This window comes from Oreochromis aureus, linkage group 1, assembly GCF_013358895.1.
Source record: "Oreochromis aureus strain Israel breed Guangdong linkage group 1, ZZ_aureus, whole genome shotgun sequence".
Lineage (NCBI taxonomy): Eukaryota > Metazoa > Chordata > Actinopteri > Cichliformes > Cichlidae > Oreochromis > Oreochromis aureus.
The window spans coordinates 10,702,142-10,728,081 of NC_052942.1; the positions used below are offsets into that span (position 1 = coordinate 10,702,142).

General features: G+C 40.3%; 1 protein-coding gene across 1 annotated transcript; it reads right to left on the reverse strand.

The window, feature by feature from the left end:
• Nucleotides 1-7,947: 7,947 nt before the first annotated feature.
• Nucleotides 7,948-25,926, reverse strand: ttc17 (tetratricopeptide repeat domain 17). The gene is made up of 25 exons (XM_039605230.1): nt 25,697-25,926; nt 25,039-25,128; nt 24,660-24,829; nt 24,429-24,540; nt 21,950-22,081; nt 21,442-21,551; nt 21,199-21,346; nt 20,629-20,768; nt 20,176-20,336; nt 18,238-18,350; nt 17,157-17,309; nt 16,682-16,797; nt 16,356-16,512; nt 16,144-16,215; nt 15,631-15,855; nt 14,178-14,394; nt 12,071-12,199; nt 11,433-11,728; nt 11,158-11,311; nt 10,934-11,054; nt 10,575-10,734; nt 10,090-10,173; nt 9,494-9,613; nt 9,238-9,381; nt 7,948-9,082 (listed from the first exon to the last, which is right to left on the reverse strand). The coding sequence occupies exons 1-25, from the start codon at nt 25,865-25,867 to the stop codon at nt 8,951-8,953; spliced, it is 3,627 nt and encodes a 1,208-aa protein (XP_039461164.1). The 5' UTR covers nt 25,868-25,926; the 3' UTR covers nt 7,948-8,950.
• Nucleotides 25,927-25,940: the final 14 nt, after the last annotated feature.

The window sequence follows — 25,940 nt, forward strand, 5'->3', positions numbered from 1 at the left end:
TTACTTTTCAGTTTACTGACCGATGCCTTAGTTTTTGTTTATTTCTTTAAATGGTGATAGCGGCTTGTCCGTCTCTTTTAGTTGAGTTATTAATAGAAACTTTAATAAAACCCTTTAATTTAACCCTTTTGCCTCCCTGTCTCCTTTTTCCGACCCGGACACTTTTTGTTACTTTCCCTCATCACCTGGACCCGTAACAAGTGGGGGCTCGTCCGGGATCGTTGAGAATGGAGTTTGGAATTAGTGGCGTTTGGCGTTTGGCGTTTTTGTTTTTTGTTTTTTGTTTTTTTTTTGCTTTTATGTAGCGCTGTCGTGTTGCCTTTTAAGAAGAAAGGAAATACACCTTCCCAGTTAAGTTAGATGAGTGTCCAGCTGAGCTTTTTAAGTTTTTCCTTCAGGCACTCGTTTATTATTTTGCCTTTCTTGTTTTTGGAGTAATCCTGGGTGGGGATTACTTCCCTGTTGGGGGTAGGCAATTCAGTGCTCCAGTCACTGAAGTTCTGCCTTTCAAGTCACCTCAAGCCCAGCACGCTCCAGAAGATAGGTAGGTAAAGTTTGGTGTGCTTAAGAACTGGGTAAGTTGTATTTATTTGTTAATGTATATATTGCAAGAGATAAGTTGGTCAACAAGAGTAAGTTGTTTAGTTACCATTAATTGTTGGGTAACCTCTGACTGAGCTGGCACAGGGTTGTGGTGGTGTCCTACTTAAGTTGTATTTGCTAACCCTTCTCCGCCCCTAAAATGGAACTTGAAACTGAAACGGCTATCGAGCAGCATCAGCTGTAGCTGACGAGCACTGGGCCTACAGCTATTAGTGCACAGGTGTCCAGAGGCTTGTTTGTAAGTAATAACATCCACCTGGTTACAGTTTTCTGTGAATCCAGTGTTCAAAGCTTCTTCAGTTTGTATGAAAGCATAGCAACTGCATTGCAGTGGCCTCAAGACGTGTGGGGGGTGGTGTTGCTGTGTAAATTGATGGGTAAGGCTCAGGAACCTTGTTCTGGTCTGTCTAGGGAGGACTGCGTAGCTTATGAAAAGATTAAAGGTGCTGTCCTCAAAGCCTATGAACTCATACCTGAAGCCTATATGCAGCATTTTAGGGGATTGAAGTTGGCACAGGGTCAGTCCTAACTTGAATTCGCTAGGGAGAAGGCAAACCTCTTTGATAGGTGGTGCTCTGCAAGCCAGGTTAACGATTTGGGGTTGTTACGTGAACTAGTGCTGGTGGAGGACTTAATGCAGTTGTGGTTTTAAGATCTAGGGCCAAACTGTGTTTGTTCTGCCACAAGCCTGGCCATGTGGTTGCTAATTGTATGAAACTGGCACTCAAGCAGAAAACGCATCCAAAGGGAAGAAGGCCTGATTTGAAAACAATAAGCTGTTGTTCTCAAACCGACAAGGTTGCCTAATGGGGTCCTGTGGTCAGAGGTCAACTAACCCTTAGCTGCCGCTGGTTGACCATTTCTCAGGTCTTCAAAATGACCTGCAGGGGGACAGATTCTGTATACACCACCACTCAGACCCGCACCCCTGGCTAACAAACATGCCTGTAGCCCTGACCTGAGGAATCATCTGAAAACTGCTCCAGTAAGGTCTTCTGGCTGCCCGCTGGTTCTCCACATGTGATGGCTAAAAAAATTCTGGGCTATCACATGGGACACTGTTTCGAGGGTCTGGGGCCAACCTCAGTCAGTGCTGTGAACCCATTGAGATGGGGATGGCAGCTTCTGCAGGCGATGCCTAACCGTTGCTAAGGGGTTTGGTAGGTGGAAAGCCTCCAATTTGGTTATGCAACGATTACAGACTTGATTAATTGTTTTGGTTATCGCAACAGGTAGAACCATTTGACAAACCACAGGTTTGTATTTATGGGAGAGGGTGTTACGGCCCTAGCAGGGCCTCCTCCTGAAGTTGCCTGTGTGGGCGTGTCCTACCATCTCTCCTGCCTTAGGGGTCACCTTTTTCTTTTGTACAGCTGACTCCCATCGGCAATTAAAGGTATTTAAGGCCAGAGAAAGGTGAGCTCTGGTGCCAGAGAGACATGTTGCTGGGTGCAGCTAGTGAGCTGTGTTCGGTGATTGTTTAATCCTGCTCTGCGGAGAGGAGCGTTTGGTGACTAAACTTTTTTTTTTTTTTTACTTACTTTTCAGTTTACTGACCGATGCCTGAGTTTTTGTTTGTCTTTAAATGGTGATAGCAGCTTGTCCGTCTCTTTTAGTTGAGTTATTAATAGAAACTTTAATAAAACTCCTTAATTTAACCCTTTTGCCTCCCTGTCTCCTTTTTCCGACCCGGACACTTTTTGTTACTTTCCCTCTTTGTCTGGACCCTTTTAGCGGAACGTAACAAATGGTCACAAATTCCCATAAATACACTCCTAAACCTTGTGTAAAGGCTGCAAAGGATGACTGACATCATATTAAACCTTATAGACTAAGAATGGGATGTCACTGAAGTTCATATTCATGTGAGGGCATATGAGTAAATGCTTTTGGTTATATTATGTAAACAAATGGAGAAGAAATGCTCAATTCATCATGGAAAGTGCCCTATGATCCAATTTAATTCAATTCAGTTTTATTTGTATAGCGCCAAATCACCAGAACAATTGCCTCAAGGTGCTTTATTTTGTAAAGTAAAGACCATACAACTATACAAAGAAAACAAGGAGAAAGCCCCAACTATCATATGACAACCCCTCCCAAAGTGCTCTGGCAACAATGGGAAAAAACTCCCTTTTAACAAGAAGAAACCTCCAGCAGAACCAGGTTCATGGAGGGGCAGCCATCTGCTGCGACCAGTTGAGAGTGCACACAGGACTACCTGATCTAGCCCTAATTATAACCTTTATTAAGAAGGAAACATTTAAGCTCAACCTTAAAAATAGAGGAGGTTTTCTCATCTTGAAACCAAATTGAGAGTTGGTTGCACAAGAGAGGGGCCTGATAGATGGATGTCCTGTCCCCGCATTCTACTTTCAAAAACTCTGAAAACCTCGAGTAAGCTTGCAGTCTGAGAGCAAAGTGCTCTACTGGGATAATATGATTCTATGAAGTTTTTATATATGATGTGGCCTGATATTTCAGGAATTTGTATATGGAAAGAAGGATTTTACAATCAATTAGGATTTTACAGGGAGCCCGTGAAGAGAAGCTAATACAGGAAATATTAGCTCTTCTTCTGGTCATTGTCAGGACTCTTGCTGCCGCATTTTAGATTAATGCTTTTCATTAATGCTAGCGAATTACAATAGTCTAGCCTTTAAGTAGGGCAGCATGGTGGCATGGTGGTTAGCACTGTTGCCTCACAGCAACAGGCCGGGGTCTTTCTGTGTGGAGTTTGCATGTTCTCCCCGTGTTTGCGTGGGCTCTCCCTGGGTACTCTGGCTTCAAAGACATGCAGTTAGTGGGGATAGGTTAATTGGAAACACTAAATTGCCTGTGGATGTGAGTGCGACTGGTTGTCTCTGTCTATGTGTTAACCCTGCGAGAGACTGGCGACCTATCCAGGGTCATCTGGTTCATGGATAAATATAGCTGTTTATCATCTGCATAGCAAAGGAAATGTATGCATCCATCCATGCATTTTATTAACTACTTATTCACTTCAGGTTCATGGCGAGGGCTGGAACCTATCTCAGGTATCACTGGGTGAAAGGCATGGTACAGCCTGGAATAATGGCCATTCCAATAAAAGGGATAATGGAAATGTATGCGTATTGCCTGAGGGAAGCATGTATAAAAAGCATTGCCCCAGGGTACTATGTGGCTATCCAGAGGCCAACCTGTGCGTTTTACTGTGTGTCTTCCACTGCTCTCTCACAGCTTTCCTGTCCACTGTCTGCTGTTTTGTCATAATAAAGACTAAAAAAGAGTCCCCCAGAAAGTATTGGACTCTCTCTAACTAACTTTTCACCCCCTGAAAAGGTGAATGGATTAGAAATGAATTGAGCTGCGGTTTGGGGAAGGCCTCGAAGGGGACTGGCAGCAGCTCCCGGGCCTGGCAGATCCCCATGTACTAAATAGAAGTGAAAAATTGAAAAGGGGAGGGAGGGTGGGGGACGTAAACGAGAACGAACAGCTTGTAGAACTGAGGGAACACATATAGATAAGAACCGGAAGTAACGTGTTTGGAGGTGGGGTCCCGCTCCTGAAATTCAGATACTTTACCTCCAATTGTGTTAGAGACACTCCTCATTTTCAAGGACAAATTGGAATATATCAGATAAATACAACTCAAACCAATGAAGGACATTTTAATACAGTTTAATAGTCTTTGCAGTCTCTGGAGAAAAATTCTGCTATTCCCCGTGTTAAATCCTGCACTGAGGTCTAGAAGGACAAGCACAAAGATGAGTCCATCATCAAGAGGCCATAAGAAGTGTCATGATGCACTCTAAATCCTGGCTGAAACTCTTCAAATAAACCATTCCTCTGTCTGTAAGCAGACTCACAACTGATGTTTGGAGTTTTTTGTGAAATAAAAGGTCAATGGTGTGTACTATGATGTGTGGACTCTATGTGCATAGTGTACCAAAGCAAACATTGCCCATTCACTTTTATGTGAATGTAATGCACATATTTATTGGTATATTGGAATCACACTATAATCCAGTTGTGTGGTTCTATTTTTTTAAAACAATTTTAAATGTTGAATCAATATATGAAATAAAAATGACTGTATCTACAGGCTCTGTTGGAAATCAGTGCACACACTGGACAACAGCTACAGAAAGGACATTCAAATAAAACAGCATTCTTCCTCGCATGTTGAAATCTCCATCCCCTCGTCATCTCTGTGCCTTTAAAACAGTCATCTCCTTTCATGTCCATGTAGGAACCTCACTATTATTATGTAATATCTTACAGCAACATCCATTCACTGTTACTATGTTCACCAGTGGCGAGCTAAATATAACTACATACCATCAGCTGTGATAACAAATTTCAGCGTGGCATCAAAAAGTTTTGCATGAGAACAAATTAGAATCTTAGAACATTGGCCACTTGTTCCACTGTTTCTCAACCTCAAGTGCCTTTTTGCATCTATATAGCAGACAATTTTGGCAGAATCTAAACAGAGAGTTGCAAAAATTATTCTGAATGTTAATTTTCAAATTTGCATCAGTAGAAATGCAACACAGTGTTGCACAAAATATATAGCTCCATCCCCACTATTAAAAAAACAACAGCAGCTGCATGTTATTATACTTACAAGGTCAGTGTGGATACTGTGAAAAGGCCAAATCAATACCTAACATGGATAAGTGAGCTAGAGCTGATTTATAATGCATAAACGTATGCATCAAACAAAGTGCATTATTTAAACGCCATGGTGCATGCGAGTTCATGTTTACCAATCGCAGTAACAAAATTAGCTGCCTCAGCTGCAGCAAACTTGACAAAGGACTCCCAGTGAGTATACTATCACTCTGAAAACACTCAATGGGAACAGAGCATCACACACACCCATTCAATGCAGTGTCTCTGTGGTGTGCCAACTCACATGCCTATTACATAACAGGGCTCCTACTCCCAGGCCTGACGCCCCTGACAAATACATGCACGCTTTGCTGCACATGAACTATTTATATACAGCACCCAAGACAGGAATGGTCAAAAATACCACTCCAGTCAATTATTCATTGAGAAACATTCCAAAACACAGAGGAGAATGAGTTCGTCTGCACAGGCTGGGGGGTGTGGGGGTGTTGGGGGGGGGGGCTAACAATAAACATCCATTAGCAATGCAGCAGCTCATTTGTCCTCAGTGGTGCTGAATCCAAAGGGCAGCAAATGTGCAGCTGCAAATTTCCCCTCCCATGTGTTGTGTTTGTATTTATAGGAGTCTGTGCATACACTTCAGCTCCTCTGCAACCATCTTGTTCCTTTACAGGGTTCTAAAAATAGCAGGCTGCATTGTGTGTGTGTGTGTGTGCCATTTTTAGATCCTGGAATTGAAATGGAAAAAAAAAGAATAAGGTGGCAGAAAAAGATACTGTTGTTTATGTGAATGAACATACTGTTCCAAATTTGTTCTAAGGCACTCCATGCTGCACTGGCAACATTGTGTACAAGTAAACAATGCTTAACACAGCCAGGTTTCAATTCATGAGGCCTATATGAATTGTTTCACACATGTAAAGCTTTATAAATCCAGTTATTTTCTAGCGTTTCTTACAGTGCATCATCTGTTTCTTCTTTCACTGGAGAAGAAGAAAACTGCATCCAGTGTCACGTCTGTGCCCAGAGGGTTCTAGCGCCACCATGGGTCAAGCTAGAGCTGCGTTTTTGCACAAAAAACTTTTAAACCACATGCAGGACATTTGGCTTCTTGGATTAAGACACATTCAAAGTGAACTGTGATGTCTGCTGCTGCTCTGAAAAAGTTTAAGCATTTTCACAGGTCACCTTTTTTCCTCTCAGTCTCAATTAGAATTGGGACAGATGATTGTCAGACCTAGTCTCATGTTATCAGATAGCAAAGCCACCAAACAGGAAGTGAGATCATAGCTACGATGCTTAACAAATGTATTAGAGCATCACCCAATATGAGGTTTCTGCTGCAGCTGACCTAAATTAACAGTATTGGTAATTACCAGAATTATTATTTTTTTAGGTTTCTGTAATGGTTAATCTGTCAGTATGTGCAAGCTCTTTATATTTTTAATGCTAAAATAATATTATTGTTGTTAGCCATGAATGTTCAAATGTATTGTTTTACAAAAAAAGCAGAAAATAATATTCAAACACTTTGTTTTTGATTAAGGTGACAGAATAGTTATTTGCTCTGCAGAAAAATCAGTTTATATATCCTATGCTTGATTCATTACTGACTTCTCAGAAAAGTCCAGATGAATTTATTTATGGACAGATTTCTGTCCAGACTATTTCTGTTTTCATGACATGTGGTCTAATGAATTTGCTAAGCACCGTACACCAGCAATCCTTGATTGTATTTGCACCAAATGTGGTGTATGGACTCCACTGGGTCAGGCTGAAAATCTGTTGCTTGACCACAGGGGTGCTGTAAGCAGAAGCAGGGTTTTCCTGTCAGTGCATACAGTACATACAACCATGCTTCTAATGTGACAGCTGTGCTCTGCTGACCTGCTTGGCGTCCTTATCACTGCTGGCAGCTTTATTCATTTAAATACTGTTAAAGCTCATATTCACATCACATAAACAATTGGTGCTTTTCAGTGGGAGCAAACTCAACAGTTTTGTTTTTGCACTTGTTTTTCAATGATAGGCACTTTTTATACACACACAAAACAATTAAAACACAGATATATTGTTTAAAAAATAACTTACGTTTGGTAATATTGATGTGATGTTGTGGCAATCTTATTTTTATTTTTGCTATAACACTTATTGTACAGCTCTGCTGTCCTAACACGTGGAAATCTGTTATTACCTTCAACTCACACAATGCCAAGTCCTTTGAAAGAGGTTCATTCTTCATAGTAGTAGTAAAACAGGTGAATGTTGCATAATAACCACATCATCTGAAAAAGCTAAGGGTGGGTCGGAAGTATTTGTCAGTCTCTGCTGATAACAGCCTTTGGAATACAAGAGGTATTTAACTTTAATTTATTATTTTTCATGTATTTTCATGTTTTGGTACGATAACCAAGGAACAGGTTTGGGTATTTGAGCAGTGGATCTGGCAATACACAATGAATGACTGCTAATACAACTTCTTTTTGACTGCAAGATACACCTTTAACTTTGTCCTAATGGGATTTGCAAAGAGAGAGACACTGTTGGGAAATAAAGTTGGTTAAAAAAAAGTCAAACAGTGCCACCACTTGGCAATTTTTTAAGATTACATGAGTGGAAAAAAAGAATGCTGAGGTTGTCTTTATGATCATAGTTTTCAATCATGAAATCTCCCCTATGCTTTTATTTTCCAGTGAAACAAAGAAATGACACAGAGAAACAAAGTGAAATCCACACACTGCCTTTAATACTGTACATTTAATACAGATTCCAGTTTTTTTTAATCATTATTTTTTATTTTTATAGATGGGCAATGAGATATAATTTTTCTGCCAGATGATTTCCATAAGTTAAGAAGCAAATGTAATAGCAGAGTTTATTTTCTGTCTTTTGTAGCTTGGCGCAAAAATCTAATCGTTTAGGTCCCATATAAATAGGAATGCTATAAGAAAAAAAAAAAAGTGCAAAAGAACTGAATGTCCCCATCCATTTTAAGAAGCAGAAATAGTGAGGGAATATATTAATCGAGTCAACCTCATTTAAACTCAAGTTGAAAAGCACATTCCATACCGTCTCAGCAAAAGCAAATACTGTATCATCTCCAATTACTTTAGATTAAAATGTACCATCTTCAGGCAGTAGTATCTCATTATCCTTCAGCATAATAGAGCAATATACTTTTTTTTGTTTTTGTTATAGATCCCACTTCCTGATATTAAACAGCAGTAAAATGTCTTCAAGAAAGACAGTTTAAGCTTTTCTTCAATTTAAATAAAATAATGTAAGAGAATTAGGTGGATTCTGTGGTCATTAGTTAGTTTTGTCCAACCTTTATTGCAAATCAAGCGAAAATTGATTTGCAAAAATGAGTCTGAGCCTTTTGATTTTGAATCCTGCAAGTAGTGGGCCAAGATTATCTACAGTTTTACTGTATGACAGTTCAAACTTAATTCGTGGTATTGGTTAGACCTTTTTTTTAAAAAAACATAAAACAATCCCCACCCCACAAAAAAACACCCAAAAAACAAAAACAAACAAGGACTTAGATTCACCCGAATATAAAGCTCGACACCTCATGTTTGACTTAGTTCATATTTCTTACACTTTTACTTTGTCCAAGTTTGTTGCGGTCTTCTGATGTGTATTCTGTCTGCGTGTATGTGTGTGAGTGTTTATCTGATGTGTGCATGGCCAGTGGGTACTACTGGGATTAAACTGGCTGAGTGGTTTAGGGCTGACGACGTTCCCTCTTGGTGAGCAGGTAACACTGAATGGTTCTCAGTCGATCTTTGGCAGGAGCGAACTCTGGCTGCAGCTTCAAAGTAGACTCGTACCAGCGCATGGCTTTCTCAAACTCCTCCTGGTGACGAGGAAAGCAAAGACACTTGATGTGGTTCACTGCTTGATAAATGTCCTGACATTGTGTTGTAGCACTGCTTCAACCTATGATACTGGTGAGCAGCTCTCAGTAAATATTGATGGATTATTAGAAAAAAATGTGACTGTGGCTGTTACCATTGCTATATAGACATTGGCAAGGGTAAAGTGGTTCACGACGAAGTGCGGAGCAATTTCTACTGCCATGCGAGCCACTGTAAGCGCGTCCTCCCATAGCCGGGCGTTCTGGAAGATGTTGGCCAGGCTGATAAGTGGCACATCCTGGTTTAAAAGTCACGAGAGGGAGAAAAACAAAAAACAAAAACATATAAAGAGATTTATTTTTCATGTTCACAAGAAAACCACTGTTAGGAACAACTTTTGCCTAACTTGCCTTCATATGATGGGGAGCATAGTTGAGTGCTTGTCGTAGACAGTCGATGGCTCTCTTGCCTTGACCTTTCACTCTCCAGTATAGTGCAGCCATGCTGGATAAAACCCAGGAAGTCTGATTCTGCCGTTTTAGGGATTAGAGAAGAGAAAAACTCAATGAAACCGTCGCACTGGAGTTGCATGGTACAGCTATCAAAAGAAATACAATAATATTCAGAGAAAAACTTTGGAGAGTTTAATCATAAAGCCCGACTGGACAAACAAACCACCAGAAGTGAATAAACCACAGTACTGACTTTCACAGTGGGGTGTTTATATTTGCTAGATTCAGTTTTGACTTAAAGCGAAGGATATTCTGAATAACATGCTGTAGCGCCAAGGAGACGACCAGTGATCAGATGTTTATACAGCTGAATATATTTTTAGACATTTTTCCTTTATTAAAATACTAGTCTAATATTAATCACAGTAAAAGAGTATTCTCCTTATTTATGAACATGACTTGCTGTACATTCAAGTCATAGTAGGTAGAAAAATCTATTATTCTAAAGCAAAAACTTCTTTTTAAATTGCCTTGGACCATCAGTGAGTCCTTACCTTCTCCAGGACTTTAGCGATGCGGGTGCCCACCTGCTCAAAGGACTGTGGGGAAAACTTGTCTTTGCCGAGGTTCTGCAGGACCTTTGGGTTTGGAAAAGAAGAGACATAAATCACACCATTAGCTACTGTAAGAAAGATGGGTTTAAACAAATTCTGTCAATCAAGTTAAACAACAAAATTGTGTTTTTTATTTCTTAAGAAGGTTCTGAGATTGTTATTAAATGTTGTGTGTTTTCCCCCACCTAAGGGTAATTTGAAACTTTTAAGTTTATTAATAGTGATATACAAGCTTGTCAACAATTTGGATGAGAAGACTAGAATGTAGTGACATTAGTTTTGATGTGATTAAGTTCATCTTGTTTGCTCTTAGAAAAATCCTTCTGTAAAGGAAACCTTAGCATGGAACTTTTTTCCAGTCTTGTGCTGTTTGCATTTATTTTATATGTTGGCTCTTGTTATCTGCAGCTTCTGCCTCAGCATACCTCACGCAGTTGGCTCTCCCCAGTGTAATGGATGGCGGCACGATTGGCTACCCCTGCCAGGTGGTCAAGGGTGTGCATACTAGCAGCTAGGTTGGCGTTGCATAAAGGTTCAACAGCTGGCTCCTGGAGTGGAGTGGCAAAGTCTATGTGCTCTGTGATGCTGACGGGAGGGAGTGGAGAGAAAATAAAAATAAATTATCCAGCTGTCTATTTCTTATAAACGCATTTCTAAGTTCTGTTAAAAATGAAATTGCCACCTGCTTTCACAGCCATATGGCAATAAAATAAATCCTCTTTGAATCTGTTTAGAACTTCATAAATACAGGATAACAACATATTCAGGACAGTGAAAGCCTTACTCAATGTTCTTGGCAGAAACAGCCAACCAAGTGCTAGCTACAGTGGTGAGGTCCACCCTCCGTATCCGCTGGCACTCCTCTGGCCCTGGCCAGCCAAGACTTGTGTAGTCTCTCCAACGACCTGTCCAAAGAATAAAGAAAAAGAAAAATACAGTGACACCTCTCTGAGAGGCTTTTTCTCTGTGCGTGATGTTGTCAGTTAATACTAAAGGTTTATGTGTTACCTGAAGGACCGGGCGATGGGATAGTTGGACCGCTGATCTCCAAAACAGAGTGACCCCCAGGCAGTGAGTCCCCATTCTGGCTGTCATCAGAGGTGGAAACACTTTCTGACCCATCCACTTTAGCCTTTCTGACCCGCTTTACTTGGAAAGTGATCTGAAGACCAATAAGTAGTAGTAATATTCAATTAAGGTACTCACAAATATCTGACAGATGTTGGCAAGGATTACTCAAACTCAGTTCTGCCATTTAAAAACTAGTGAACTTCCACACTTACCCACTCTGCTCCCTCATCATCCTCACAGTTTCCAAAACAGGGCCCACTACCAGGACGCGCACCCATGACACGGTCGTTCTTTAGCACCCGGATACCTCGCAGGTCACCTCGCTTCCCACCGACATCCAGTGCACCCTCAAAGGCTCCCATCAGATCCTCCTTCAGCTGCCAGTCCTCCTCCTCCTTTTCTCCTCCATCTCCAAAAGAAGCGCTCATTTTTGCCGCTGCCGATGCAGAAGGAGAAGCCTGCTGCTGTCCGGCTGCCTCATCTGAACCGTTACTGTCCACTATGACCTCTGCATGGTGTGGAGAAAGGAATGAATAGGATTAAGAAAAATTAGCTCAACAGGAAAGAAAGAGCATGTAAACCCCAAAACAAACAAACAAGAAAAAAACGATAGGACACCCCAACGTAGACTATGGGAACCTGAAAGCCAGTAAAATGTAGTAAAGTATTCCACTGCTGTTAAATCTCACTTGTCTGTGACACTTACACTACACATTTTTGCCACATGCCAAACTGCACTAGACGGAATCTCAAGTTCTGAATTATTTAGACATCCTTGCTGAAGTGCCACAGACATAATCTCTTTACCGCTTCATTGTGCCAGTGAAGACGCCACATATCAAATTCTTACTCTCAAAGAGCAGAGTGTCTTCCATGGCAGAAATGGTCGGTGCGTCCTGCTTCTCTTCACTGCCCTCCCAGTCTTCCAGCTGCAGGCCGAGGTCGTCCTCAGCCATGCAGGCAGTGCCCTCCGGATCAACTATAAATGGGAGGTTCACTTATTACTTCAAACACTACCACAAAAAGCATGCAGTTAAAATGAAACTACAAAATTATTCTGATATGGTTGACTGACACAAACTGACACAAATGCACACACACAAAAAAAGACTAATTAAACAATGATGAACGGATTATTGTGTAAGGGTTTCGCATATTTGCAATTTTTTTTTATCAATTTAGACATTATGCTTCAGTAATTTTAGCTAATACAACTTTTTAAAAAGTATTTTCCCCCACTTAGGTGAAGAACTATGAAATCATTTGGGGTATTTTTTGCTATTCTTTTAACATTTATCCAGAATATCATGTGATAATTGTTCAACCTTAGCTCACAGCCTTACAGATTTTGCACTGCAGCTCACTGGAAACAATTTTCTGTTGTACTTACTTCAAACAGTGAAAACACAGCTACTGTGTTTGTTTTTGGGTTTTAAACAAATCAGTCAGTTCAAAATCTACATATGCCGACTCCATTTACTGTCTCACTGTCCTCTGAAGAAGCCTACATGTTTTCCCGCATGTTATTCGGTTCTCTTTCTTGTACTAGCAGGTCTTTGGCAGCTGTTCGTTAACTACTGTAAACTGACTAATGTAATGTTTGGCTATGAATTTTACCTCAAATCTTTCACATAATTCAAATGTTATTTTTTCATTAGGTGTTTAAGTGCGTACATGACAAAACATGTACACATTGGGCTGGCCTTGCATGGACAACAGCCAGAACAGGGAGCCAGAAGAACTGATGGATCTTATCTATCAGGGACACCAGTTTGAGACCTCAGCTGTTTCTGCACCACTATTTTCTAGCTCACTGTAGTTCTTCCCCTGACAAGATCTGAAACAGTCAGGACAGCAGTCATCACCAAACTTTTACCATAAGTCTATTTTTTTTTTTAGTATATTTGATTTTTATTGAAAAATCTAAATGGTAGATATATGTGCTTTGTAACGGCTCAAGCAACCTCAGACATTTGGTGTGCGCTTTATGGACGCAACCTTCAACTTCAGAGCGCAAAATATAGTCCCTTCTAAATCTGGCATCAGCTATTTTCTGCAGCTTAAATTATTGAGTGGAAGAATTTCTCCACTTCAAAGCACTGTTCTCTCCACTCCCACTGATATGAATACAGGAGAGAAACCCAACATACAAGCAGTTTTTCACAGCGACTCTTGCAGCTTCAGGCAGAGCAACACGAGGTGGTTTGTGAGTGTTAGGCCCAAAGCAGAGGAGTCCGAGGTTAAATTTCACTTCAGCTCATAGATACAGAAAAATAAATATTTGTAAAGCTCTAATAAATGCATTTAGACTCACCAGCTCTTCATAAATGCTATTATATTTGCTGATTAATTCAAACATTCCCGCATTAAACACTACTGGGAATGTTTAATCCTGTATTCAACCGAATAAAACTAAAACCCTTAAGTTAGATGTGACAGATTCTGCTCAAGTGGCTGTTACAGCATTTCAGCGTGCTGTGAACCAACATAGGAAAAAAAACAAAAAAAAAAAAAAAAAAACAACAGCCAGTGGGCAGAAAATGAGTTTTTCCGGTCGCCCAATAAAGCTCTGCTTTTAAAAGAGATTACCCAACAGTTCTTCATTTTACAAAACTTAAGATATTTCAGGGTTTCAGCAACTTAAGAACATTATCATTTTGCAACTATTAGCTTTGAATAAATATTTATCTTGTTTTTAGTATGCAAAGATTTCTTTAAAATAGTCCCTCTTGAATTTTGTCATGCAAAACTTTCAACTAGGTCACTGCTGATCATCTGAATCTGTACTGTAATTCATCATTTTAGACACACTCCGTAACTAAAAAGTAAAACAGAAAATTCTACTAAAAAAATTTTTTTTTTACAAAAACCCCAGAACCAACCAAACAAAAAGAACCACCCACAAAAAAAACAACAAAACTAGGCGGTATTTTTTCCCCACCCCCCAAGTTACTCACTTGAGCAGGACTGTCGGTTTGAGAGACTGTAAAGGGAGGGGTAGAACTGAAGACAACGCAGCAGAGGTAGACTGTTGCGGCACTGCTCACAGCCAGAAAAGGACGTGAAGGACGAGGAGGAAAGGGCTGTGACCAGGATGTGGCGGAACAGGGCCAGGGCACCTGTCACATTGCCCTGGGCCAAGTGCACACTCACCAGGCTGAGCAGAGTGTGAGGCTGGGGGAGGAAAAAAACAAAAACAAGACAAGATGGGTGAAATTAGATGGTGGATGATGTGCGTGATAATGAACGTTGTTTCTGTTATCTGTGGAGGATGTATCTGCTTTTTTTTTATTTTTTATTTTTTATTTTTTTAAATCATGCATGTAAAACAGCACTTCTGCAGTTTCCAGCTTGCATATAACACAATTAACCTGCGGTTCCTGAATTATTATAGCATGAGAATTCTCTGCACGCATAAACCAGTTTTTACCCGCAAAGCTTGATTTAGAATGATATTGGAAATTTTCCTTATCGAATTTAGTCTGTGGTTTCTCTATAGCATTTTCTCGATCGGGTGTGTCAAAACATAACGCTCAGGGGCTAAAATAAGCTCTGCCAAAGACAAAGACTCCACTCTGGCCCACTGGCAGCTTTGGAAAATGGGAATAAGGGCACAAAATATCTGACTTTTAACTGTATTTTCAAATTTTTGCAGCTTTTCCTTCTAATAAACACCTCCACTGTAACCATTCATACTACACTAAAACAACTAAACAACTACTTTTTCTGTTTTTTCATACCGATTTCTTACAATGTAAGAAATTTAAAGCAGCATTTATTTATCATATATAAAACCCGAGATTTATTTTTGAAACTGCATTTTCTTCTTATATAATAAAGGATTAAATGTGTGATTAAACTTCTTTAGACTATCAGAAAGGCGAGTTTTGCTGGTCCGGCCCACTTAAGATCGAAGCGTGCTATATGTGGCCCACAATGTAAAATTAGTCTAACATCTAGATGCTGCGCATTTTTAAGGCAAACACCCAGGTTTTAAATTTTCCTAGGTTCCTCTGCCATGTTGAAATGGTCGGGACATTTGTTCCTAGAACCACCTTGAGATGAGTGCTCGGACATGGCACAATAACACTACTGATCCCAGTAATTGAAAAGTGGTGCTCTGTGAAGCCATCAAAGATGCAGTTAATCAGAAGTTTGTTCGTGAAGTCGCATTCAGCACAGTCAATAAAAAACACACTACTGCTGATTTGGGATTTTCAGTCTAGTACAATGCAGCGTGCTGTAAAGACGATAACAGGCGTACTTTTGTTTCCTTTGACGCAAGGCGATGTGATGAATACCGTTTGTGTTAACAAATGCGTTTCTCCAACACGAACCAAAATATAAAGCACACCTAAACAAACTACTTGTACAGCATACTGAAATAGCATAACCCAGCAGGTTATTTACCTCTGACGCATTAAGCGCCAATGCATACTCCAGCAGTGTTTGTGCGTGGGTGCTTAGGCCGTGGTGTAGCAGCAGGTTTGCAGCATTGGCGAGAGGCAGGTGGCGATGGGAAGGCGGAGTTGAGCTCAAGGCTTGGCGCAGGCACTGCAGGGCACGGCTGCCATTGCCTTTGGCTCGCCAAAATAGAGCTGCCTCATTGTGAACCTGCCAGCGGGGTATAGTGGCCTATACATACAAAACAAACTTAGGTTAGCTTAAGGTGGCCTCAGACAATTTGAGCTGGGAGCTATTTGGAGTGACTAGAGTGATTCATAATCAGACTTCAGATATAATGGAAACTTCTTGTGAACTCAACAACTTAAGTTGGACTGCAGGAGCACTGAGTCAGTAAAGGGTTCATCTAAACTATATTTAAAGAAAAATAAACATATTCTGTAGCACTCTATACAGATTTAGGCTTATACACCAGGTGGTAACGATCAGAACTTGTGTGGGTGTGAGGAGCTCCCTTACTTGTTTCATGGCTTGAGCAATTCTATGGCCAATTTGGTCCAGCGTCCATCCTCCACTACGTAACTGCAGTATCTGTATACATAGACAGAAATATGTGTATAGGGATAGTCTTTGCCACAAAAATACTCACACACACACACACACACACACACACACACACACACATGCACAAACAAGATGTCTTGCACGTGTACAAACAGACAGACAGATACCTCAGAGGCAAAAGGATCTGGCAGCTCCTTTTCTTCCAGGGGCCACTCTAGTGAGGCAGGCAGAAGGGCTGGGTATGGTTGGGGGACAGGACCACAGTCTGGCAGACCTACTGTCCCAGAAAGACTGCTGGTCCCATAAAGAAGAGTTGCCACTGGGCTGAATAAACATATGCAGACATATTTCACTCATTATTCTTTTTTTTTTGCAAAGCTCTTTGAACACATGTGTTTCTTTTGCATTCCTGTGGATCCTTCTGAGGAATGTGAAACTAATCCATCTATGCTGCTACCACTGGAACTGTGTCTATCCAGGAATCTGTACTGACCTGATGCCCTGTGATTCAGGTGAAAGGTAGTAGGTTGGCAGCAGGTGAGCAGGGGGGACACTTGGATACTCATGGGCACAGTCAGACCTTTGAGGCCACAACATCCTCTGCAAGTCCTACAGCACAAACACACTTCCTGTAACTCTAATAACTCAAAACACGATCACGCTCTAGTTATCCAGTTTATCAAGGCTATACGTGACTATTTTACAAGTCTAATATTTTCTCTTCAGCATTTAAATTTTTCTGCCAAATGTAAACCACCAGTTCCCACACATTGCTGTAAGTACTATGGTGAGTTTGTTTAAGTTCATTTCGAGCAATTTGTTTAAAGTTTGTTTAAGCACTGCAAGAGTTTTATTTAGTTTTATTTATTTAGTTTTATTTTATTTATAGTCACAGACTTCACCTGTGGAAAAAAAAAAAAAAATTAAAAGAAAAAAGAAAAAGAAAACATGTAATTGGTTTAGCCTGCCTTTGTGTAATCCTGATGGCTGCCCCAGAGGGCGGCAGCGGGATCCTGGCCCCCAGACACAGTGGGGTGGAGCTGGGGGCTGGCTTCCGTCTGGTTTGAGTTGCGTTCTGACACAAGTGCCACACTGGATGCCACTGACACCTCTTCTCCAAACTACGAACAAAGACAGAAACACAAAGTAAAACAAGGTTCTTCATAAATAATGACTCAATAAATAAATGTTTGTTTTATTCTTGTAGAAAAAACACAGCAGTGTCGTTGCATTTAAATTGTTTGTCACAAACAAAAACCCTGGGCTAAGAAACATTGTCCTTCTGTTTGAACACACCTGCTCATTCGTGGATTGTTCATTGGTTTTGATATTCTCTACACTGTAAAAAAATACTGATGACATTCAAACTCTGACATATTTTATGTAGTAAGTGAAAAAATATTTTAAATGCAAATTATGTTGTGAATTTTACATGCATTCGCCAGTGTTAAGAGTGTTCACATCTACCCGTATGCAAGAGCTCTCTACAGAGTGACTGATGTAAATTTATCATCGGGGGGATGTAGTCGTGTGCAGCCATTACAGTGTGCCGTTAATTTCTGAGACTGAGAACGTCTCCTGTACAGCAGAGGTAATTCTTAGTCTTTCCTTTCAGAGGAAATGAGAACCCGAGAGCCAGTTTCATTACTGTTTGATGGTTTTTGTGACCTAACTTGAAAAAAAAAAAAAATAAAAAAAAAAAATAAAACTGTTAAAAAAAGGCAGACTGACTGATCCACCAGTTCTTAACATATTAACAGACTATCTGTTCTCTTTGTCACATCTAACAGTCACTTTGGCAAGGACACTAACTGCAACTGAATAGAACAATTTGTGTACACTAGAATTGATTTTTCATAGCAAAAAAGTGATATCCCTAAAGTCATTCAGAAAAGAAGAGATTATGCCATTGCTTTTAGACTAGAATAACCTCTCGTGATGAACTTGTTAAACATACTTTCAATAGTGTGCACATCTGCCAAGAAGGCAATCAGCGTTTATCATTTTGATGTCTACTTTTTCTTATAAACAGTTTTTCCAAAGACTCACTTGGACATACTGAACATGTTCAAACAGATCACCCCGGTGGTAGCGCACAGGCAGGTCAAACGGGCAGTAGAGGCTGCGCTGCTGCTGACCCAGCCGACACATCTGATGGTTCCCTGAAACACACATGATGGAAAATTCTCAGATGCTATTCTAAACACTCAGAGATTATAAAAGAGGGACTGAGCCACTGGGAAGTGAGTTAGCGTAGTCCCATCTTAGAACCTAAAGCTAAGCATTTTTGTGTGTTGAACCCAACAATGTCAATAAATGACTTGTAACTAGCAATTTAGAATATGAACTTATCAGAAAACTATTTATTTGAAGTCACAGCTCAGAGGAGCCTAAGGACTGTTTTAGGGCTGTATGACTATGACCAAAATGCTGTTAAAAATTGAGATCACAATTATTTGTCATGATTATTCATTGATTTTAGTGACAGAAATCTTTTTTTGCTGTCATGTAAACAAAATCTTATTTTCATATTCATATTGTGTGGTGGGTGTGAATAACACGTAAAATAACTCTAGTAAAACTCAAGTAAAATCGACAGCTGTGAGATTCCTCTGCGACATTCTACATAGAACACAGGTTTTGTCATTGTAGAAAAACATCTGTCTGCCTTTATTAATCACCGTGTTTATTGGAAATATACTTTTTGACCAAATGTCTTTATGATCTGGTTGGATACGCTGATGCGCTGCAAGGCTCGCTTTTATGGACATCTGAGTTGATTTTGGAAGATTCACAATTGCACAATTTTTTTTGGTCTACATGCATTCATTATACTGCAGGTGGCCGGATAACTCGACATACAGCAAATGACTATGTTGCTTTGTGGTTCATAGACAACCCTAGTGCTCTCTTGGCAAATCGTTTGTTCAGACTGGCACCAAATCCAAAGTATTTCCGAGCAGTTGGATGATGATCAGCTTTAAGGAACAAGCTCTTCAGCTTCTGCAGTGTCAGATATTTCCATGGTGCTTTAAATCTGTATTTTGATGTTGTTTAATATTCTCCTGAATAGTCCAGGAAACTTCAAGCTGTCAGCTGCAGTAAACAGCTGTGGCACATGCAGGTAAATAGTAAGACACTGATTTAGCAAGTGTCCAAAGGTTGATTCTGTTCATCTGGACGTAGTCACTTGGATGAGTGACGAAACGTTTCTCCCACTGAAAACGCTACGTCCAGATGACTAGAATCAACCTTTGGAGATTTACTTACCTGGATGATGGAGAATGCATCAAGACGATTTAGCAAGTGCTTAATTTGCTTTTTCTTGGTGTTCTACTGACGGAGAACACACTTTTAATGTCGTTCGATCGTATTCAAATAATTGTGTGGAGCCAAAATTTTGATCGAGATAAAGTTTTGTTTAATTTGTTTCCTCGTAGTCTACGTTACAGCCAAACCTGTTTTTGCACCTAACCCCAACTAAACCCTACTTTTGTTTTTTTAAAGGGACCATGTGTAAACCAGAATAATGTGACTTGACATCTTGTTGAGTTGCTCATATTGTGAAGTTGCTTATTCATGCATGAGTTCATTTATGAGTTTCACAACTTTACAATCATCTCTACTGCACCTTGACAGCTTTACCACTTCTGTTATGTGAAACCAAGTAATACACCTTGTCCTCCTCAAAACTGATACACATCAGTTTGCAGTAAAACAACTAGCTGAACAAGTCGCTTCTTTTTCACAATTACAAAAATGCACATTAATTTAGTATGTAACAAGCTAAACCACAGCCAGCACAGGCTCCTCATATTATCTTTTGACCTGGTAAAGCAATTAGCTTTCTCCAAAGTAGAACGTAATTTGCTGCAAAACTCATTAACTGAACTGTGTGATTACAATACTTTGCAATAATCTCATGACTATTCTAAACGTTCTCTTTCCTGTTCTGTTCTTGTTTAATTCCTGTATGTGGCATCTCACCAAGTTGGGCTTCTTTGGCCATCTGGGTTTCATGGATAATGTTGTGCAGGATTTGTTCTTCCTGCAGCAGCTTGTGTTTGTCCAGCGCCTCCTGCTGGCGAAGGTAGTGGTCATGCTGCTTTTGGTACTCCTTCAGCTCATTCAGTGTCCGCTGTAGGGACCTACAAATATGGAAAACAAAGAGGGGAAAAACAGGACAGTTGGTAGACATGGATAAGTGTAAAAATAGTCCATTGGCTGCCAGCTCTGCATTTATTTTAATCACATATTCTGACTTCCCTACAGATAGGTCTATGCGCATTTCTTGTAATCGCTGAACAACCTCGACATACAGCAAATTACAATATATTTTCATTGCAAGGCTTTTCTTTGGCATTATCAGTAATAGAAATGTCAGTAAAAACAAAAACACAACCAAAAACACTTAGAGAGTGTGTTAAAATGCTTGTGTACCTGTGCTGGGCTTCCAGGCGTTGCTCCAGTTTTTGCTGACACAACACAGCATGCTTCCTCCTTAGGGCCTGTTCAAAGCCTGGCTGGGCCTGCAGTGCCTGCTCGTAACACAGCACCGAGTGGTTGTATTCCCCAAGCATCTAGTCAGACAGCAACAGAAGAGGACACATAAAGCATGACAGATACAGCAGAGGTCAGACTTACCTATTTCATGTAGTGACTCTTTGCGAGCACAACAGAACGATAAACAGACTAAAAATATGTATGGACTAGTACACTGATAGAAAGTGTGGTGGACACAAAGAGAAGTGTTATATAAAAATACGTTTTGTAAAATACTGGTACTCCCTGTAAATATGAAAACTGTTTTACAGGCCTTGGTTGTAAATCCACTGATAGTCAGAAATTTTCTAAAATACTAGTCAGTAAGAAAACAGGATTTTGATAGCTGGATTTTGATTCTCTCTGAAACCTAACTGCAGTCAAATTCAGGAAATGCTGTGATAAAACAAGATTTAAAGACTTGAGCATTCACTGTGGCTTGAATGAAATGCTTTCCCTTTAACTTACAGCATAAATGTTGCCTAAAGTGTAGTGACTGGTGAAGAGGTCTGAGGTAAGGTCGAGGGCAGCATGGGCGAGGATAGCAGCATCCGCTGAAAAATGGGCACGATGTAGGATGTTGGCCATGTTAACCAGGGCTATATCCTTGTGCTGCCTACAGGAACAACAAACACACAGATACACCTGTGACCACTCGCACGCAATAAACTAAATATTACCGCAAAACTCGTCTGACGAGCCTCACAGTACCTTGGGGAGAAATGCAGAGCGCGCACAACGCAGTCCACGGCCTTCTGAGGCTCATTCTTCATACGCCAATAAAATGACGCCATGTTGTACAGCACCCAGGACGATGAATTCTGAAACACACAATCCTAAAGTTATGCGTCTTTTTTATGCCTTACGAAATACACAAACTGCCAACTTTTAAGGTTCTGCAGAATTTTAGCTTTTCCTCCTTCATATTGTTGCGTTGGACAGCAGAGCTCAGTAGCCTTAATAAGACTCACTGATAATCTGTGCTTCAGAATGTGTCTGGCCTTGTACTCAGAATGACTATTGCTTCAATATTTGGGTGTCATAAACCAATCATCTGAACAGAACAAATTTAGATGAGCAGACATGCAAAAAGGATATTTGGACCATTTACCAGTACTTATATCATACTCCTACACCAACTCCAAAGGAAAAAACAAAAACAGTCACTTTTTTTTGTTTTTAAGTATACTGAGTAAATGTTTTACATAGAGACCCTTACCCTCAGTAAGCCTTGATGGATGCGATGACCCACCTCGTCAGCACTCCGACCCAGTTTAGGAGACAATGAACTAAAAATAGGATCCTCCTTAGAAAGAAGTGGGGAGGTCAGGTTTGCCCTCTCCTGTATACCCTAGAGGAGAGAGAAGGGGAAGGGGAAGACAATTAGATCATATTTTAGCAGGTGATCAAACAAGCACAAAGGCTGAACTCTCCTTGGTGTCGCACACCAATCATCTCATGTGATAGCAGGCCTAACCAAGTGATTTTACAGCTAGACAGAGAGACTGCCAATTTTCAAAGTACACGCTCGCTCACTAATATGTGTGCCTGGAAAACAAAACAAACAAAATTGGTGAATGTATCTTGGCTTTTCAAATTTCACATATAATTTATAAATTAATAATAAATTATTATAATTAACAGCAAAAACAACAATTATTTCTGGAATAAAAAGGTGTCCCTGAGATCCCCAGACACAGATTACAGCTGTTGCATATTTGGCAAGGATGCACTGACCTGACATTTTGACGGAAGCTTTTATCACACTTCCTGATTAATATTATTTTGCTGCATCTGCCTCTGCTCCGTCCCATGCACTCAAACTGAGACGGAGCAGATAAAGTAGAAACTATTGCAACCCCATTTGGGAGCAGTCTGCAGTAAAGACTCTCACAATGAGCTAAAATGAGACTAGTAAAAACAAATAAAGCGAATAACATAAACACAAACTCGACACAGTGCATTGGTTATGACCTTCACATTACAGCAAGCGGGCTCGAATCCACTGGCCGGGTGAGGCCTTTCTGTGTGAAGTTTGCATATTCGGGTACTCTGAACAGGACAGTGGTGATTAATGTGATGTGAATGATTATCGGTCTCCCCGTGATGGACTGGCCAAGCTGTACCCTGTCTTTTGCTCTCTCACAAATGGGATAACCTACATCCACTCCACGACAATGAATTGGAAAAGTAGTTAAGAAAATAGACAGATGGAATATAAATACATGTTTCCCATGTCATTTAAATTGGTCCTGTTGTTTCTTGTTAATTTACTACTGTCTCCTTACGCATGAAAAAGGACTCCTAGTCTCCTCTTTGCAGTGTGCAGGTTATTAATTTAACACTGGTATCAGTACAAATCCTCTTTTCCAAGGTATGGGAATAGTATTGGAACTAGAAAAACTGTGATAAACTAGAACTAGAAAAAATGATAAACGTCTTGATATTGGATTCAAGGAGAAATTAAAATTCAAACATCATACAAGTAAGTTTGTAGATAAACTGCAACAAAGGGTTGGTTTAAAAGAAAAACAACAGTGGCATCAGCACCTCCTATAACATAAAGATAAATAATCACTGTTTTCATATTAGCAAAATCCAAAACTGTAGGTACGTTATGTTATACTGAAGTGTATTAGATGGCATAGTGGTAATTAACAGAAATGCACTGGATTCAATTTTCTTGGCCAATACCAATTTTATTCTAAGCGTGGCCTGCCGAAAACGATTGTTGCTGATTTAGATTTTCTTTCTAAGAACTAAAAGTGGCCGCATATACGAGCAAAAATCAATTCTTCTTCAGAAAAATGTTATTATCATAAAAGACATGATTAAACTTTACAATTTTCCCCAGACCAAGTTACAGGATCGTCTCTCACTGACACGAATGAAAGTTGCTCTGTTACTGTAAAGAGGCATAAATGATTAACTTAAATGAGCTGCTATACACCCACTTTTACCTGGCATGCTTGACCTAGCCAAACAAAAGCAGCTGCAATAAATATATATAACAAATCTAATGCCATTTACTTACATTGTTTTCTACTGTGCTTAGAAAATCACCAGGTAATAGGACCTTGATCTTTTTTACTCGTCGGCATAGTTTCCCTCATAGCTCCTGTGATCTTTTGCTCATACTGAGGCTGGCTGGCTCTGAGCTCTCGATGCCTTTAACTTTAGCCTCTTTGCCTCTGTTAGCTTCTTTAAAATGTTTAAGTACAGCTGGGTGGGGGTGCTTTAAGTGTCTAATAAGGTCTGTTGTTTATTTTAGCAAACTCTGCGTCTGCACTCACAGTAAATAAATTCTAGTTAAAGACATGTTAGCACGAGGCTGCAAGTGTGGGCATGACTACTTGCTCACGTTACGCATCTATGTAACAGACTGGCTCATAATCAGACCCACATGAGACAGACTGGCTGATCACAGGTCTGGGCTGAGCATGGCGGAAAACAACAGATTCCAGTCCCTGGCTGGTCAGTTGGTCCATTTCTAGTAATTAAGTGTAAAATTGGCTTAAAGCCTAATTAAACAAGAACTGCCACGTAATTCCATGCAACTCTACAATTCAGTTCCAGAGGTTTGGTTCAGGATAACATTTCAAAATATTTGCTGGGTAATAAAAAAGCCATGCAGATAATACTCGTCATCAAGCGGCCCTATATCTTCACAACAGATGATGAGCTTGGCATCTACTCACCCTGAGGTGCTGGAAAGCATGGATACTATAAGGTAGTTCAAACACTTTTCCACAGTCTGGCTTCTCTAGATCTGGGGGTAGAGCAGACCTGGAATCAATGTAGTCTTCGGGTCTAGAAAGAAGAGAGGAGAATAAAAGATGACAATTTTATCATAATCACACAGAGACAGTGAGGTTATTTAGGAGAAGAAACCATAAATACATATTTAAAAGCAAAATAATGGCACAGACCTGATGTCTTTGCTTTCCAATGAGATATAGGTGCCATCATACAGATCCAGGTCTCCCAGGGGTACCTTAGCCATTACACAGTCTGCATCCTCCTTGTAATGCCTCTGCTCCAAACCCGTATCTCGGTCCTCATTCTCCTCAATATGAATCTTCTGTGCCACTAGCTGCTTCTGCTCAACAATTAGAAAAGAAGGCAACAGTGAGGCATGAGAAACTGGAATTGGATCTTCAATTAAACGACTGAATTTGATTTAATAATGTAGTGACACAAACTACAGCCTGTTTTAACAAAGTGTTTGTCAAAACAGGCCATTCAAAAAAATGCAAAGACAGCAAATGACCAGCACGAATGAATGAATGAATAAATGGGGAAACACACCTCCAGCTTCTTGAGGTAGTTAACACGAGTTTCTTGCCTCATGAAGATTACAACATCGTGCGGGTGTTTCAGATTTAAAGGGGAGTCCACCTGAAAAGCAAACAGCGCGATCGTTACCGACGTGCTTAGCTTCGCTAAATTAGGCCGAAAAAGACTCGGGCAGTCGATTAATCTCTGATAAGTGATATGACAACATTCCGATAGTGTGGAGACATGGATTTAACTAGTGCGCCCGATTGTTAATTTCACACACGCACACTTGTCTTGTCAGACGCTCCTAATACACATAAACATAAATACGTAATGTCCCTGTCTATAGTCGGCACCAAACACCACTGACGTTCTGGGATATCTGCAAGCGCCTTCCAAGGGAGGCATACACAGTATCATAAAAATATAAGTGTTTATCTTGACCCGGTTAACCAAAAGATAAAGGAACTAGTCTGATAAAGCTAAACCACTTGGTCAAACAAGCGGGATTTTAATATCCAGGGAACTTTCTCTCTAAATCCACAGTTGCTCAAGCTGACAAATGAGTCGCACCGAGTTAAATTATTATAGGTACTACAGTTACGTTAGAGTCGGTGCTATGAAAAATAGTTAGCTTCATAAGCTAGCCGCCAAACGTAAGCGTTAGCACGTCAATGAGCTGTCATACTTGCTGCTGAATTTTTCCGTCCTCTGTGACAACCCAGTGGGTCGTAGCCCCTCCGGAGTCCACTGCAAGTATACACAGGAGGATGAAAAGCTTTCCATGTAGCGACGTTTTCCGCGAATAGTTGACACGGCAGGGCAAAGACTCCGGGCAGATTTTCCTGAGGTCCGCCATTTTTCTGTCTCCCTTTTTCTTTTTCTTTTTTTTTTTCCTGCGGCAACAGTAGACTCCCACCAGGCGATGGCGC